Raw genomic sequence first — 18,604 nt, 5'->3', positions numbered from 1 at the left:
TTTTATGTTTTATGTCGTTTATTGTTGTTGCTAAATAAAAGCGAATTTATGTTTCCGTCCCAGTTCTTGATGTGTTATCATTTTATGTATCCATATCTATTAACCAACACGCTCGTTTTCTATTACCAATTGATCTTGAGCTGCAAGTTCCCTTATTTTTAGAAACCACTGATTCGAGATGGCCGTTGTTGAGGTTGTGACAGATAGGAAAGGGTCCACAGCGGCATCCAGCACACACTTTAAGGAAGTCAACACAGCACAAGAACACGCTATTTTAATAGAATGGAAAGTTGGGCTAGTTGGTGTGAATCCATAAAAAAAAAAACAGCGCGAATAACACACGGACAAGGAGAAGAGAACACACAGAACGAGGCGCTGACTACCAACTATCTATTCAGAAGACATACATAGAAATTCACGCGAGGACTGATTCTCTTTCCTCTTCCACCAGCCATTCGCCATTAAGCGCGCAACATTATAATGATATCAAATTAAAACACACCAGCACATTAAAACACACCAGAACAGGTATAAGTCATCGCGTCTTATTCCTCCTTTCTTCTTTCTTCGATTTTCAATCTCGATCTTCAATTCTCTGGTCAACCCATGTCCAAAAAAACTATCTCACTGTCCACTAGGTTAACGGATGGTTGGCTCACGCACCCGAGTTTACGTTTTTCTATATGGTAAGCTTCTACTAACTCCCTCAAAAGCTGATCTTTGTGTTTAAACAGCACGTTTGTGTCACAGAATCTTGGCTCACATCCACAATCCTTGCAGTGGACAGCTAAATGGGAGTACGCGCTAAATTTCAATGAACTGTGGTGTTCACGAAGACGAATGTTTAGGCAACGCCCCCGTCTGACCTATATAAGAGTGACCGCATAAGAAGGGTATTTCATAAACGGTCCCCTGTGCACAGGACACGAACTTCATGCCATGCTTGACGCGACATCCAAAAAGTTCTGGCTCACTTTTCCTGCCAACACGCTTGTTAACCACGTTTATGATCCTGCTCAGTTTGTTACGCGCTTAAAAAATTACGTTGACCCCATACCTCGAAGCGACTCCCTTTAACCCGTGTGAAAGACGATGGATATAAGGTATAACGGCGATGCTCTTTTTGTCAATCTTTGCTTTTTCTTTGTCAAGTTTTCGGGAATCAACCTTGATGTACCGAGTCATGTTGTCACAAGCTAAAGTAATAACAGAGTCAGGAAATTTAGAGTTTCTGAGTCTAGCGATCGGTGCTGAGAAGCTTTCTTCCATCTTATGAAAACAGGTTTTTGTCAACGCTGACTGTAAGCAAGAATAAACAAACTGAGCAGAATTATCAACGTGGTTAACAAGCGTGCTGGCAGGAAAAGTAAGCCAGAACTTTATGAATCTCGCATCAAGCATGGCATGAAGTTCGTGTCCTGTGCACATGGGACCGTTTATGAAATACCGTTCTCCTGCGGTCACTCTTATATAGGTCAGACGGGACGTTGCCTAAACATTCGTCTTCGTGAACACCACAGTTCATTGAAATTTAGCGCGTACTCCCATTTAGCCATCTGCTGCAAGGATTGTGGATGTGAGCCAAGATTCTGTGACACAAACGTGCTGTTTAAACACGAAGATCAGCTATCGAGGGAGTTAGGAGAAGCTTACCATATAGAAAAACGAAAACTCGGGTGCGTGCGCCAGCCATCCGTTAACCTAGTGGACAGTGAGATAGTTTTTTTTTTTTTTTTTTTTGGACATGGGTTGATCAGAGAATTGAAGATCGAGATTGAAAATCGAAACCGGTGCGAGCACGTGCAATTCCAAACTACTATTCACTATGAAAATGAAAGCATAACTGCGTGGGTAGCACGTGCACTAACCCCTCGATCCTGGGAAAAGTGCCACGCGCCACTTTTGGGAAGAACACGGCGTCTGAAATCTAGCTCAGTGCTGCGGTGTTCCGCCATGATCTTCCCAAGGGCTGCACGTTGCACGTGACTCTTGCATCGACGAACCTTGCGCTACTTTTAAAACATTGAAGGGGCTTTAGGAGAGCCACGTGACGGGCGCTTCGCTGCGGCGAGACGCCGAAAGACACTTCTCTCGAGCGATGGAATGTCCGCTCGCGCTCCTCGCTTTCCTCGCGCTAACCGCTCATTCACACTGGAAGCGGATCCGCGTCCGCAAAGCTGTTGCGAACGCGGTTGTATTATGGTGCCTGGATCGCGTCTTTGACTGGTGTGTTTACCGCGGCCAAAAAAGTGGTCCCTCGATTTCCGCCTGATGACGTCATAGAAGTGTCATGTTGTCGCCGGTCGCGACCCTGGTGGCGTCCCAACAGTTATGGTGTATGAAGCAGATGCCTGTTCTGTTGCAGGTCGCTTTCCACTGTGACAGTTCACGGAAGCTGGTGCAGCCGGAAGTTGGGACACCTAACGGGACGCCGTGACGACAGCGACACTTGCGTTCGCTCGTGCTTTTTGCCAGCATTTCCACGGCCAACCGCCAGGATCGCGACAGGCAACAGCATGACACTCGCGTCATTTGTTGCCACATCGGGACCACTTTTGATGTATGGGCGGGATAGGACGCTAAACACACCAGTCGAAGACGCGCTCCAGGCACCATAGTTGTATAAAGATCCAGTACGATGGACCTTTTCCGAGAAGCGTTCTGCGCACGCGCGAGCGCCCGATGCCAAGCGGTGGAAGTCGGCACGAAAAATCTAGGAAATTCTGAATGAGGCTGTAAATCGACGAGTAGAACACGTAATTGCAGCATATATATAATTGTGTTACACAAAAGAGGAAAGTGGACGGAAAGAAAAACACGACGTTTGGGTGGACGCTACGGATTTCCCTCTTTAAAGTCGCGTTGGGCACGCGACGCTGCTCAGAGAGCGAAGCAACTGGTAGCGTAGCTCTCATTATCGATTGGTAGCGCAGGTAGGTCACTTCCTCGATTTTTAGTTCGTGCAGCCACCGCCTGGTGCTGTCGGTATTTGGAAAAGGTCCATTGCACGCGCACTCGATGACATCAAGTGCGCGAGCAATTGTACTGGATCTTTATTGGCGACGTGCGCGACCGAAAGCGTCGCTGTGGTCGACCTTCCACGATTGGCCGAACGCTGACTATGACGTCAGAAAAGGATTAGATAGATAGATAGAAAAATCGTTTTTATTAGAAAGAAAGTCACGTGGCTGAAGCCGATAGCCTTCCAGGAAAGGGAAATTAAGGGGTTACTAGGTCAGAGGAACTTTCTGATTCCTGTCGTCGCAATGAAGTCTAGTAGGCTCTTGACCAGACCTCTATTGCGATCGCTCTCTTCAAAGTTAAAGACTGGTTGGCACCAGTCCCTAAAGTCCTTGATTTTGTTTTGCTTGATGTGCCTTGCTCTTGCCCTCTCCCATGTTGGGCAGTCCCAAATGAGGTGTTCTAGTCCTGCTGGTCCAGTAAACCCACAGGATGTGCATTCACTAGATTTAATAATGCCTTTCCTGTGGAGAGTTTCAGGCGTGTTTGCAGCTTCCGAGATGATTCTTCTCAGACATACTCTTTGCCATCTGCTGAGTCTCATATCTGGAAGGGCGGGGGGTATTGGCCTTAGAGCTTCCAGCCTTTTTTTCCTTTTTTCTTTATTTACTTGTTTTGCGATGTCTGGTGGGTAATCGTAGGGGTCCGTGGAATCGATGGAGTCTACCGCGGGAAGTTGACTAAGGGTGCTATAATGGTGTATGAGCGCCGCCTTCGCTTCCCGCTCCGCCCTGTCGTGGCCCTGGATCCCCGCATGCCCTGGGACCCACTCAAGCGTAAAGCTCGTGCCAGCTTTCTTGGCTTCATCGATGTATTTACTTGTTTCTTGCACCGTTTTCAGTGTTGTGGCTGGGCTCCTGTACTCCTGGATGGCTTCCCTCGAGTCCGAGAAAATGTAATATTTTCTTCCGGTGTTGCCTTGATGGTCCTTAATTGTCTTGGCTATCGCTTCTATTTCTGCGTCTCTGACGGTTGTCTTTTCAGGCAGAATTGCTCTGCCTGTTTTCTCCGTGGTGATGTTATACCAAGCACAGGCTGCACGATTCTCCCTTGTAACAGTTGCGTCAGTGTATATCACTTCCTTGTTTGGGTCCATAAGCGCTTGAATCCTATTTTGGTGCCTCGTGCTTGCTGTTTCCCTCCCTGCGTTGGGCGGCGGTTTTCCTTCTTGTGGCAAAGAGGTTTCCCACGGTGGTAGGGGTTCCTCGGGCTCCTCCATCTGCAGGTTGATTTTTCTAAGCTTGGTTAGGATGACCCTCCCTGCTTTTGTTCCGTGAAGCCTTATTATTTGCGAAACAGCGCCTTCCCGGGCAATGTCCTCGATGTCGTTGAGGAGCGCCCATTTCCTGACCTCTTCTAATCTTGCGTGGTTCGGGAGGCCCGTTACGACTCTTTGGGCTTTCCTCATCAGGCATTTGATTTTCTCCTGTTGTGTCTTAGTGAGTGTGGCGTAGTTGTACCCGTAGATTGCCTTAGACACTAAGAAGGCATGTATTAACGTTCTTAGTGTATTTTCGTTGGCACCCCATGATTTTGTAGCCGTTCTTCTGATGATTCCAAGGATATGTGTCCAGCTTTTTCGTAGACCTTCTAGCCACTCCTTCGCTTTTCCGTCTTGGCTGATGTTCATGCCGAGGATTTTTGTCGAGCTGGTTGGTTCTAGCTGTCTTCCTGCGGAGGTGAACTTGTGTTTGCTTGCTGTTGCCTTCCTTCCTTCTGGTGTCGCGATGATGACCAAGGCTGTCTTCTCTGGAGCAACTTGTAGCCCGACTTCTTCTGCGAAGTCGTCTATTGCTCTCAGTGCCTCTTTAATCGCCTTGACTTGTTTTCCAGTCTGCCCTCCCTTGGTCCATATTGTTACATCGTCTGCGTAAATTGTGAATGATAAGTTTGGGATCTTTTCTAGTTTTTTTGCCAGTGCAGTCATCGTTATGTTGAATAGGGTCGGAGAGAGTATTGCTCCTTGGGGGACTCCTATCCTATTGTATTGAATCAGTCCCTCTGTTTCCCCTACCTTAACTTTATATGTGCGTTCTTCGAGGAAATCTTGAATGAAGCGGAGCATGTTGCCTTCGATTCCATTTTCTTTCGCGCTGGCTATGACAGATTTGTGTGGGATTGAGTCGAACGCTTTCCTGATGTCGACGGCCACTAGGAATTTTGGTACTTTGGTAACCTTTCTGCTTGTCAGGTCGTGGTGAAGCATTGCTAGGCTATCTTGTGTGCACAACCCTTTTCTGAACCCTGTCTGCATCGGGTGTAGGCTGTTTCTGCTTTCTAGTGTCCAGTTTATTCTTTCCAGAACCATTCTTTCCATAGTCTTACATATGTTCGAAGTTAGCGAGATTGGTCTAAGATTCGCCATCTTATCTTTGGGCTTGTTTGGTTTTGGAATTGGGATGACCGTTGAATGCTTCCAACCCTGTGGTAGTGTGTGTTCTTCCCATATCCTGTTGTAGTGGTCAAGGAGAGCATGTTTTCCCTCATCCGGTAAGTTCTTCAACATGGCAGGCGTAACGCCATCCTCCCCGGGTGCAGTGCCCTTTTTCGCCCTACTGATGGCGTAGTTTAGCTCTTCTATACTGAACTTGACGTCTTGTTCTTTTCTTTCTTCCGTGTGTTCTATTAGAAGAGGTGTCCAGTCGTCGGGTTGTGGGAAGAAGGTCTCTCCGAGCTTTTGCGCCAGCTCTTCTTCCGACATGTTTAGTTTCAGTGCGAGGTTGCGACCCGTGTTCTTTTCCTTTTTCTTCCCCAGCATGGCTCTATATGTGTTCCAGAGCTTCTTGACGCCGGTGCGGTCGTTAAACCCTTCGCAGTGCTGTATCCATGTCTGCTTTCTCAGTTTTCTTGTGTAAGCCGTCACCTCTTGTGTGGCTCTGTTAAGGATTATTCTCCTGCTGGTGTCTGTCTTCTTCCTTCTGTACCTCAGCAGTGCCTTGTGTCTCGCTTCTTGGAGATTTGTCAAATGGTGGTCCGGGTTAGGGGCGTCTGCGTCCACCTGCGTTGTCGTGGTGGCTTCTTGTGCGGCTTTCTTTATGTGTTTCTCTATATCTGTTGGGCCTTCTACTTGAATCTTCTTCTTCAAGATCTCTCTGAACTTGTCCCAATTGGTGACCCGGGCCGTTCGTTTCTCTCTGGTCTTTCTGTGAAGAGTGATGATTATTGGAACATGGTCGCTACCCCATGTATCGTCGTGGGCCTCCCAGTCGACTTCGGGTACCCCCCTCGTCCAGGAGCTGTCCGGGGTTGTGTCCTTCTGGTTCTTGTTCCCTAATCGTGTGTTTCCTCCTGGCTTGTTGAGGCATTCGAAGGAGTTCCCGTGCATTTGGTGAAGCAGGTTCATCCCTTTTCTGTTGTCTTGGTTTCCCCATACGCTGTGTTCTGCATTGAAGTCTCCCCCAACAATGCTCTTATGCTGGGTTATGTTCTGTATCCGTTTAATCCATCTGTAGTGTTCATCTCCTTTCCCCGGCTTCTGGTAAAAGGAGAAGAAAGAGTAGGTTTTTTTACCGATTGTGGTTGTGGCTCCTACCAATTCTTCGTCCTCATTGCAAGCAAAATCCGTGTTAATTTGGCTTTGAGGGTGTGTCTCCTTGATTAGTAGTACGGCGACCCCCTCTTTTTCCTGCTTGCTCGTGTTGGTGATTACCGTCCTGTTCAGATATGTGTTGTAGCCCCTGACCTTCAGGTTAGCATGCCTCGTTTCTTGCAGGAGAAGAATGTCGGGGCTCTTGTCTCCCCATGTCTCTATTCTGGTTTTGAGTTCGTTAATTTTACCTTTAATTCCTCTGCAGTTCCATTGTAGTATCCAATACATTCTTTTTGGGGCTATGTCTCTTAGCTCAGGTTCCATATTCGTCTGAGAGAAGCTTGGTGAGTTGCCGCAATAATGCTATGAGAGGGTCTTTGATTTCCCCAACAGGTTTCTTTCTTGCTGCAGCTGCGTATGTCTTCTTTTCAGCACTGTTCGCTGGTTTTTCCGTTTCCGTGGGAGTTGCGCTTTTTCCTTTCTGTTCAGTGTTTTGCATGTAGGTGGGTTTGCCGTCCTTCCGCGGGACTCTCATCGGGCAATCCCTGCTGAGCGCCAGGTGTCTCCCCTTGCAGTTCACGCATGTGGGGTCCCCTCCACATGGCGCGTCTAGCCCGTTTGGGTGGGGTTTTCCGCACGTCTTACATACTTCTACCTTGCTTGTGCATGTTTCGGCCTTGTGGCCGATTCTATGGCAACGGTAGCAGACTACCGGCCTTGGCGTGTATGGGAAGACTTTTTGAATTATAAGTCCAACCGCTAGCTTCTTTGGTGGTTCCTTCCCTTCAAACGTTAATAGGACTGTTGTTCTTTTCTTGCCAATTATGGTCGCTGAAATGACCTGATGCGTCTTGCATATGATTTCTTCGCAGAGGGCTTCCATATCGTTTCCCGGGTTTCTCAGGTATATGACCCCTCTCGAGTGGTTGCTTGCGAGGCCTGGTATCACTTTGATTTCCGTGCTTTCGCCTCTTTCATTCGTAAACTTCTTCAGGTTACAAAGCCTTTCATATTCCACCTCGTTCTTTGTGGTGACAATGTAGTCGTTGGTTCTCGGGTCAATCCTTGCTCTTGCTCCATTTTCAAGCGAGATTCCCGCTTTCTTCATGGTCTGGTTGAAAGTTCGGTGATCTATGTCCAGCTTCGTGTTAGGCTTGTCGTTCTTGATTCTGACCTTGCGCACGCCTGCGTTGTTCCTGCGGCGGACCTCTATCCATTGTCCTTCCTTTTCTTCGTCTTGTTCGTTGTCCGGCTCCATGGGTGGCTCTGTTAGGGCCACTGTTTCGTCTACGTGCTGGAGTTCCTCCGTCCTTGGCCTTTTTCTGTCTGTCTTGTGTGGGTCGAGTCGTTCCCTCATTTCTTTTTCGAACTGCGTTCTAAGCTGAGTTTCCTGGGCTTTCAGTTGTAACTCAATCCGAGCTTGAAACTGAGCTTGTTGTGCTTCCATTTGCGCCTTCATCTGAGATTCCACCGAAGCCTTAACTTGGGCTCCAAAGTCATTCAGTAACGTATCCCAATTGTAAAACGTTTCGCCTGTCGCGCTGATTATTTTGTATTGTTCTGTGTTGAATCCACTCGGACCGAAGTGACTTGCTTGGGTCATTTCTGCCGATCTGCTGCCTTGGGTGGCTGCTCGCAGCACTTGGCGGCGCCACGAAGTCCGCCACGTAAACGGAGAGTCGTCTCGTTGGTGTCTCCCGATTGTGTTCCACTAAGGCCTAAGGAATTCCTCGGGGGCTTAGAAAGATGTCTTTCATCTTGTCCGACTTTCAGGTCCTCACCGTGGTCTTCGTTCCTGGCCCTGGAGCGAAGGCCCGAAGCAAGTGGCTCGGTCCCGTCCGTCAAAGTGATTAAACCTTCAGGTTTACCGAAGACTTAGCGGAGCTTAGAAAAACACGTCTGGTAGCTTGGGTAGCTTCGTCTTCCTCCATCCAGAAAAGGATTTATCATCGACGGAAATAAGAGGAATGAAAGAACTTTAATGTTGACGGTGTTGGTAGTGTTCCTTTGAGAGCGCAATGATTTCAAGCTTCCACCATGCTATTTACAAACACCATCGAACTTGTTGTTTGCAAGGCAATGACGTCACAGGGGGAACCGTGGGAAGGCGCCACCAAAACATCTCGCCGCTAATACAATCGCGTTTGCAACCGTTTTGCGAACGCGGATTCGCTTCCAGTGTGAATGAGCGGAAAAGCTTCTTTTCTCGTCGAATTTGAAAACCCTGTTTCGGGTCTTCGCCGCTGCAAAAGCTGTGCGCTGACGTCCAGGTTCCCCGAGAAATGCTCTGTGCTACCAGATCCTCGCACTCCAAATCTGCGACCGGCCACTCTATGTCTCCGTCGTCGAACTGCCAGGCTTTGCGAGTATAGAGGAGGCTATGGTTGTACGTATGCTTAGATAGCCGGAAGTTAGTCTGCCTCAATGGGCGTTCGGTGTCTCAGCTGTACATGAACAACTTAGCCAGTGCAGTACGGCCGCTAGCCTGAGCTCTTTAAAGGGGCCATGAAACGATTTTTCTACTTGCGCTAAATGCTCTTCAGAATCACTCCCTAATGTTAATAACTGAATAAACTTCCCTTAGATATTCTTTCTAAGCAATGGAAATCGGCAAATAAATTCGAGAAATATGAGCATCTTTCATCCCCTTAACTCGGAGCCAGAACAAGCGGCCACGTGGCCTAGTGCGTATACTATCGTTAATCATAGCAACGCGCTGGGGTCGGCAAAGTAGAAAACGTGTGATGAGCTCCAGGCGTTGCTAGAGTTCTGCTATTCTCATCACCGCAGGATGGACACGAGCTACTACCCGAGTGTCCGCTAGAGCCACTCTATGTGGCAGCGAAGCTGCCAGAGTAGCGCCACGCTTTTCCCTGTGCCGCCTCTCACCGCGATTGGTCACACGAGGTACCATAGCAACGAGCTGAGCTGGCTCGGTTTCCGTAGCAACCGAGTGACGACTCGTCACGTGACCTCTCAAGAGCCGTGATGTCATCGCTAAGATGGCAGCGCCCAGAGCTGGTGGATGCGAGTTTGTTCGGTGCGCGGAGTCGTGATGTGCCGCAGCTTGCCGACGATTTAGGGCTTCTTCGTGCTTTCTGACGTACGTATAACGTGAAGATCTGAAAGAATGATACTTTATACCCTTTCTGTGCAAGATCGCTCTGTATATTAGCACCTGTGCGACAGCATCAGCAATATCGCCTTAGCGGTGCTCGGGTTTCCGGATGTGTTTGAGGATCGATAAGACATTTAGCATGCAATTTTCGCATTCTCTTAGCTCTATTTGAACGTTGGAGAGTCTGAGAATCGATGCGAAATTTATGCGTCGCATGTTGGGCCTTGGGGAATTTGTTTTTGCCCCAGGTAACCGCATGATCACAAACTTCTAGCGAGGAACCTCGTGCGATGCTTACGTTTTGTACTAATCAACGAGGGAACCTGGGTTCAATCACCACCCGTGCCCGTTTCGATTTGGATGAGCATCGTACCGGCCTGCGGTTGTGTATCACTACTGCGTGGTGCACGTTAAAGACCTATAGACCCCAGGCTAGCGGTTATACAGCATTGGCTAAATTGCTCATCTACAGCGAGTGACTCGTCGCAACTTTGAGATGGCTGACCAACTACACGCTGTATAAATATTAACACAGCTCCCAAATATACTAATCAACGATTTTACGATATGCGCAGCGCAAGTTTGTCTGCTTGTTTTAGTAGGGGTTGTGGTGACGTCAGAACGCCGAGCTCTGGTTGGTTCTGAATACAGAATAGTGGGTAGGCCTCAAGGCAGCTTGCTTTTAGGTCTACCTAGGGTGCCTTCATGTGCGCTTTGCTTAGGGTGGAGACATCTGGCCATTTTGTCCCACACTTTTATTTTTATTTTTTGTTCAGAAGCGCGTGAAAGCGCGTGTCCCTGCACGCGTCTGTGGCGCTGACTGTGCTATGGCGACATTTTGTTTTCGTCGATTTCTTCGTATTTTCCCCGTGAGCGCGTGCTGTCGGCATCGGGTACTACAAAGGGTGGCATCACCCTAAACAGAAGGACATTGAGGCACCCCAGGTCTACCCACTATCCTTCAATCGGAGTCACTCAGATCTCGGCGTTCTGACGTCACCACATCCCTGCAAAAAGAAGCAGACGAACTTGCGCTCCACATAGCTTTTAGGATAAAATTTTCGCATTTTTCGAGCTTCCTTTGAAAGTCTTAATTTCTGAGAATCATAACGAAAGGTATACGGCACGTGTAGGGCCTAGGGGAAATTGTTTTAGCCCTGGGTCACCGAATAATCACAGCAATTCTTAGCGAGGAAGCTCCTGCGATCTTTAACCTTTTTTACTAATCGCCAATTTTACGAATTGGCAGTTTTGAATATTTTGATATAACTTGCTTTCGTTGCAATAGCTTGCATTGGATCGTAGTTTTTTTTTGTTTGTTTTTCAAGTGAAAAACTGGCGTTTGCTCAAGTGACGTATATGAAATGTCCTGCTATATAACAGTGCATCAACACACACTATTAAGCTTAGATGCTCAGAGGTGTGTTCGTCGTTGTAATTAACATGTTACAGACGTATTTATTACTTACGAGTGTAGTATTTATGTTCTGTAGCTGGTCCCGTTTTGTGCTCCTAAATGTCAGTGTGCTTGGCTCCAAATATCCTCTTTACAATGCCTACAAAGACCGAAATGACGTCAGCCGACCCCAACTCACGCATTGGACACAAAAACTGCCTCACTCGGATGTATGCGCTCGTCAGCAATCAATTCGTCCATGGATATTTGAATTCGCTTTTCTGGCCAATGAGTGTCCTGACAAAACTTATCATCACTTGCGAATGCCAAGTTATACGGTGTGCTTAAAAATCACGGTGAAAGCTTAGGGTCATCGCACCGGTGCCCTACCATGTCACGACTGCGTGATTTCATAGTTCTCTTTTGAGTTGAGGATTACAGTTAAGGAAGAAGAAGTTTAAAAATAATTTCGTGGCCCCTTTAACATGGATATGTGTGCTACACCAGATAAAAATATTGACTTTTTGAATGCCGGTAAACTTCCGAACGACCATTTAGCCTGTCGGCAAGAACATTTCATATCCGGCGTCCGTCTCTTTTGATGGCGTCAACGATTCCCTAGAGACCACCATGCCTTCCTTCCTTGGTTGAACCCCGTCGACGTCGCTCCTCACCAGTCGGTGAGAAAATCTCATCTTGAAGGGATGATTGGGTCTTGAAGAAGTATATGATGCTAAACATGTACTCGCTCACTACGGGGCAGTCGAGCAGCAGTCATGTCCCGAGCCAATCGTCCTGTCGTGGCCGGCGTAATCGTATTTTGATCCATCGGAGCGAAGCCCGAAAGTACTAGGACGGTACGTTCGTCCCACAAAGCGGCCCCCATCCCTGCGGCGCCGAAACCCACTCGCCTTGTCCGTGCAGGTACGATACCATAGCAGCACTCGTCGCCCGACAGTCCCCGGGCTGCAAATCGTCTCACTTTTCAGAAAAAAAAAACAGGCACCATTCCTCCAGAGGTTCTTGCCGTACCGCGATGCCAAGCGTCTTATACCACTTTTCAATGAACGAATGGATATATCAACTAGACTACAAAGGTTGCCGCCCGGCGTCGCTAGAAGCACGGTTACCATGGCAGCCTCCCAGGCCCAAAATGGAGATCACCATCAGCGCTTCTGACGTCGTGCATCTAGATAATTTTGCGTCGTGTCGCTACTCTGGCAGCTACGCTGCCATATAGAGTGGCTCTAGTGTCCGCCAATGAATTTATTGGTACGAGCCGAAGTCGAGTGCTCACGCAGTTCTCGTCTCCAGTAGACCGATCTCACCAGCCAGTTTAACTACGCCACCGCAGCCGCAATGCATCGAGGGAACTTTAGTCTTTCTGCACGTACTCCCGTGAACTAAAGCTATGGCGACGTCACGCATGCGCCGAACGCTTGGTGAGATTTGTCTATTCATGAGCCGCGCTCGACTGTCGTCAGGCGGGTGGTTTCGATCCCACAATTACGTCATCATGCTTTGCGAAGGCAAGAGTGAAAGAAATAGTCCCTTTTTATCGTCGCAATTTCATCGCGATTAAGAAGCCTCTGAATCAGTGGCGGTCCGTGCGAGTTTACCTGGGCGAGACTGGGTCCAGTGCGCCTCTGTAAAGTTATAAACATTCCAACCCGATATCGTTTCATGACCTCCTTAATGTGCGCCACGCAGTAGTGATACACGACCGCACGACGGTGCTATGCTCATCCAGATCGGAACGGGCAGGCGCGGCGAGTACTGCTTAGAGCGCATGCTCAGAACGAGCTCACATTAATAGGTTGCTAAGACCGGCAATGTCGATGGTGTGGAATGCACGTTGCAAAACAGCTGTGGAAGCTCTCCATCGGCACGCGCTCAGCAGCCGCCAGTGAGTCCTCCCTATGCACCACCATTGGCTTTAAAGAGCTGCACGAGGCACGGTGCTCGTGCATTGGCGCATTTGGGTCTACTTGCAGGACGACCAGATCGATACACGAGCCGGACAGGTGTGCCCCGTCACTAGCTTCGCTTCATCATCACTGCGAGAGAGGACGCTCACGAGAGCCCCTTTGAAAGTTGCTTTCGGGGAGAGTTCCGTGCTCCAACGCGAGTCGGTCATCGGCCAACTCGCTCCCGACTCCCGTCAGAGGCCCCCCGAGCACCTCCTCCCTCTCGATCCCGCGGTGATGTCGGGGCCCTCAGAGGATGACGTCACGGGGCGCCAGCCAAATAAACGCACGCCCCGCTCTTGTGCTGCATCGCTGCAACGCGCACCGGGGGGAAGTATTTATCTTTTTGATCCCTCGGCTTCGCTTTTGGAAAGCGACTGTTTAATGGAAAGCCCGAAGCGCAGGTTTGCCACTTTATTTTTAGAAAGGGTCTTTCCCAGGGTTTTCTGGTCCCGAGGAAAGGAAGAAGAAAGCGAAAGCCTCCGTCGGCGCCGTCGGAGGGGAGAAAGGCAACAGCCGTCTGCCGCCATCGGTACGAGTAAACTATGAGTACCTTGATCAAAAACCCGTGACCGAGAAACAGAAAGGACGACACAGGTCTCATAAACTCAGCTGGGACGCTTATTTGCCCTTCCTTGCGTCATAGAAGTCTGGGTGGTTTATTGAAAAAAATTATAATAAACATGAGTTGATACAAAGACTCGGAACTTGGGAGCGAGCCGAACATCCATCCGACCGCCTCGGTGGTCTCGGTAATAATGCAAAATGGCGGATACTCAAAGGCGTGATATCCATTACACTAATGCCGACGCTAACACTTGTTTGTAAGGACAAAACGACCTGTGCCTAGACGTACGAGTCTTCGACTGGAACGCGCTTTCTGCTGGTGTGTTTAGCGTCCTAACCCGCCCGTACGTCAAAAGTGGTCACGAAGTGGAAAACAACTGACGACGTCTCAGAAGCCGCAGTGTCACGCTGTCGGAAGTGGCGATCCTGGCGGCTGGCGCTAGATTCTAAAAGTACGGCAAAAAAAGTAGAAGCGAACGCGAGCATCGCTGTAGTCCCGGCATCTCTACTCCTGGATGATGGGACTAGGTCGCCATTTTTTCTTCTCTTGTTTGAATTTTTCGACACGTATATTTTAAGACGCCCATTCAAGTCAACCTTGGCCTTTCGAGGCAGGGGTACACCTGGTATGTCCTGTGCCGATGGACATCCCCCAGCCACGACCTCGGATATTACCGAATCAGACCATACCTACAATGGAACACAAGTAAGCCCCCAAACTAAGCGACGTAAGGGAGACGGTGATGATGAGGAGATATCAGTGAACGACCACCCGGAAAAAATGGAAGAGACGGAAGCCGGAGAGGACTCTGAGTTCACCTTAGTGCAACATCGTCGACAGAGGACGACAGGGGTTCCAGTCCTGCTAACGCCCGTGCAGGAGGATAAGCGGTTGCAGCAACAAAACCCGCTTAAATTGTCTGCTGAAGTAGAGACACTGGCTGGCGCGCCCATCGTGAGACATCGTTTCACAGCGAGGGGAGGTCTTTTACTTGATGTCTCAGAAGTACCGACTGTGCATCGACTTCTCAAAGTGCACTCCCTTTGTGGGATCCCGGTACAAGCAACAATACCCAAAGCGTACCTACAAAACTTCGGTCTAATCAAAGGGGTACCAAAGTGGTACACTGATAATGACCTTAACGAATTTCTGGGACCAGCCGGTGTGATCGCCGCTCGTCGGCTCTACCAGCGACGCGAAAATGCAACAGATGTTGCCCAACCGACCGACCGAGTGGTTCTAACATTCCGTCCAAACACCCGCGACCGGACAAGATCAACCTCGGCTTCACACGGCACGAGGTAACCGAGTACATTGCAGCACCTCCAAGGTGTTTCAACTGCCAGGCCCTTGGCCACATTGCAAAGTACTGCAAGGGGAAAACAAAATGCAAAAGATGTGGAGAACCACACTCGTCCAAAGAATGCCCTGGCACACTTCCCACCAAATGTGCGAACTGTCTCGGTGACCATCCTGCTTCTTATGCAAATTGCAAGGTACGCCTGGCAGCACTTACAAGGAAAAAATCTTTCATTCACGGACCAAAGCTTGTTGAAACACAACGTGAACTACCTGTAGCACAAGAAGAATATCCTGCGCTCAAAAAAGAAACAACGCACGCAGATCGTTCCCATGCGCAAGCAGGACGAAAAAATCAACCTAAGAAGGACTCGCCAAAAAGAGCTGCATCGAGGTCAATGAATATTTTTTCTAAACGTTCTCCAACCACTGATAAAGAAAACTCAGGAAAGTCAGATGCGAAGAAGGACCAACAAGAAATGACCCAGACTAGACCAAATAGAAACCTTGCATACAGTGATGTACTTTCTGGTCGACGTGTGTCTGAGGAGCCAGCGCAAGAGTCAGCCACATCCGCTGATAGCTTAATAGGCTTCATCTTCTCTGCACTGCGGAGTGCCATTGCACAAATGCCACCAAGCACATTGAAGACAATTTTACAAGGAATGATGCTCTTTGAGACAGCTATCGTCGGAATCGTGAAAAATTCTCAACACAGCGATGCCTGAGAGCAACGCTGCAGGATCCCCTGTGCGCGCGCCGGTAGCGCCGGGTCGTATCACGATGCTTCCATCGATCATCCAGTGGAATGTTAATACTCTCCGACCTCGACTTTCCGAACTTCGTCGCCGCCTCCTGGAGCTTCAACCAAATGTTCTTGCTCTTCAAGAAACGTATGTGCAACCAGGACCTCATCGATTATCCCCATACGTCCAATATCACAGTAAGACACCGCACCTCGACGGGAAGTCTAGGACATCTATATTCGTGCAGAATCACCTCAAACAAATGGAAATCGACCTTAGCGACTTGAACACTCTATACAGTGAGCATACAGCCGTAACAATAAGAATGGACAAGCGTGATATTACTGTTGTCTCAAGCTACATACGTCCTCACCAACCATGGGACCCCGATGAATTGAGAAAGATCAGAAAACGCTGTCCTGGGCCAATTATATGGTGCGGAGATTTTAATGCGAACCACCCTGTTTGGGGAAGTGACACAACCACACAAAGGGGAAATGCGCTCATTGATGTAACAAAAGATCTAGGCTTAAGATGCCTCAACAACGGATCGCCAACATTCATTCGTCCTCTTCTTAAAACAGACAGCGTTCTCGATCTAACATTCGTATCACCCGAAATACAACAAATGGTCTGGAATGCAGAACCTGATACATGGGGAAGTGACCACGTGCCCATCTTGCTCCTCCCCATCACGGCCATTCCACGGAAGATCAGAACGCATCAGATTACCAACTGGGACGTTTATCGCGTAACCCTTAGCACGATATTAACAGGCCAAAATCCTCCAGCAATTGAGGAGGCCGTAACCACCGCCTTCAAAGTCGCCACTAAGCAAATAACGCTCCCAACAACAAAACCAGTCCCAGACCTGACATATTTGAACCTTCGCGCCGCATCCCGGCGAGCTCAAAGAATAGCTAGACGTTCTAAGCGACCCCAAGACTGGACAACATCACGACGAATTGAGGCCAAGCTTCGCAGATATACCGTACAACTTGGCCGTCATCAATGACAACAGAGAAGTAATTCACTAAACACTGACGCTGGATCCCGCCTCCCATGGACGACAGTCAAATGCCTACTCACTGCAGTCCCACCTAAAGACCACTTCGCAGCAACTGCCATCAAAAACAAAATCTCATTCGCTACCCTCAGAGAACGATTTGCAGATGAATTCACCGCTCACATCAACTCACCAAAGGCGGTTTTTCTTGGACCCAGGCCTCCCGTTCTACACTTCCCTAAAAAGTCAGTTGATGACGACTTCACATTATCAGAGTTAAATTACGCCTTGTCAAACTGCCGTCGACGGAGTGCCCCAGGACCTGACGGTATAACTAACCAGGCTTTAAAAAACATCGACGAAGAAGCCCGACCCAAACTACTCGCCTACTTCAACGACATTTGGCAGAGAGGAGTTCTACCCGATGCCTGGCTACAATCGACCGTGATAGCTGTCAAGAAAGCAGGAAAGCGCGCGAATGACTTGTCCTCATATCGCCCAATATCGCTGACGTCCTGCACCTGCAAGCTAATGGAAAGGATGATCCACCGCCGTCTCACTTGGCAACTTGAACATACAAACGCGTTCCCACACGAACTGTCGGGCTTCAGAAGAGGTCGATCCACAGCAGATGCCATCGGAGATCTTGCCTCGTCTCTTGAAGAGGCCAAAGCACAGAAACATGTTCTACATGCTGTGTTCTTGGATATACATCGTGCTTTCGACGCTCTTCCTCACGACATAATAATAGAGAGATTGCAATTAATCGGGGTAGGAGGTCGGGCCCTGGCCTTTGTGCGATCTTTTCTAAACAAACGAACGCTCCAAGTTAGACTGGCCAGGCATTTGAGTACGCCACGCGAGTGCACACAAGGAGTGCCACAGGGAAGTGTCCTCAGCCCGCTACTTTTCAATGTTGTCATGGCAGCACTCCCCCCTGCTTTGCCAAAGGAAAGTATATTTCCAGTCAAATGTGCAATATACGCTGACGACGTCGTACTGTGGTGCGCTGGCCCAACGCTCCTCTCAACAACAGTTGAAGCACAACTCCAAAAGGCTCTTAACACCACCTCGGCATTTCTCTTTCACGCTGGCCTCACATTGTCTACTGCTAAGACCTCCGCACTCACCTACAGACCACGAGGGCGATTACGTTCCGAATTCTCAAGACTTCGCGTGGAAGGAGAACGTATTCGAAGGCGGACACAAGTTAAATACCTTGGCGTCATTATAGACGACAGAGTGAACTGGCGCCCTGCTGTTAAGAACGTCATGAAAGAGTCTCGCAAACTATGTGGTGCTCTTCACTGCATCGCGAGTCAAAACTGGGGTCCGTTCCAGTCATCACTGTTGACGCTCTATCGGGGTCTCATTGTAAGCAGAGTGCTCTACGCACTACCCCTACTCGACATAGCAAGACCACAATGGACAACCCTTGAAACTTTCCACCGAACGGCGCTAAGCTTCTGCCTCGGCCTGCCCTGCTCATCACAAAATGTGCCCACACTCGTAGAAGCCGGCGACTCCCCACTACGGAATCAAGCACAAGAACGAGTGCTTCGACATTTCACTAGGCTCCACAGTGCACCTAATGCAATCAAACTCATCGAAGGCATCATAGCAAGGCATAATTCTTTTTTGGGAAGGATGGGTGAAGCATTTCGTTCAACAATCGGCTATCCTTCTAACGTTCCAGAGACACTTCCGCCTCACTGTGACGAAGAGAAACTGCAAATATTGGCAACTATTCCTGACCTGCCTCGGCGAGGTAGGGTCGCAGATTGTGTAGCACGGTCTATTACTGAAGAGTTGATAACCACAGACTACGCAGGACAAACGCACATATATACAAATGGTAGCATACGTGGTAATTCCGCCACAGCTGCCTACTGCATTCCCCAACTTAGAATTCACATGAAAGGTCGATTGGACATCTGCATGAACACCGCATGTG

General features: G+C 48.9%; 2 protein-coding genes across 2 annotated transcripts in view; both read right to left on the bottom strand.

Moving 5' to 3' along the window:
* The window catches only part of LOC8023435 (rho GTPase-activating protein 6), a 61,481-nt gene that overhangs the window by 30,148 nt on the left and 12,729 nt on the right, over positions 1-18,604 (bottom strand). The window lies entirely within an intron of this gene.
* LOC115328219 lies at positions 6,854-8,308 on the bottom strand. Its single transcript, XM_029989433.4, has one exon. The coding sequence runs from the start codon at positions 8,151-8,153 to the stop codon at positions 6,864-6,866; it is 1,290 nt and encodes a 429-aa protein (XP_029845293.2). The 5' UTR covers positions 8,154-8,308; the 3' UTR covers positions 6,854-6,863.

Source organism: Ixodes scapularis, unplaced genomic scaffold (genome assembly GCF_016920785.2).
Source record: "Ixodes scapularis isolate PalLabHiFi unplaced genomic scaffold, ASM1692078v2 PGA_scaffold13__105_contigs__length_92229423, whole genome shotgun sequence".
NCBI lineage: Eukaryota > Metazoa > Arthropoda > Arachnida > Ixodida > Ixodidae > Ixodes > Ixodes scapularis.
The sequence above is the reverse complement of the archived record's forward strand: the minus strand, read 5'-3'. Positions and strand labels throughout refer to the sequence as shown.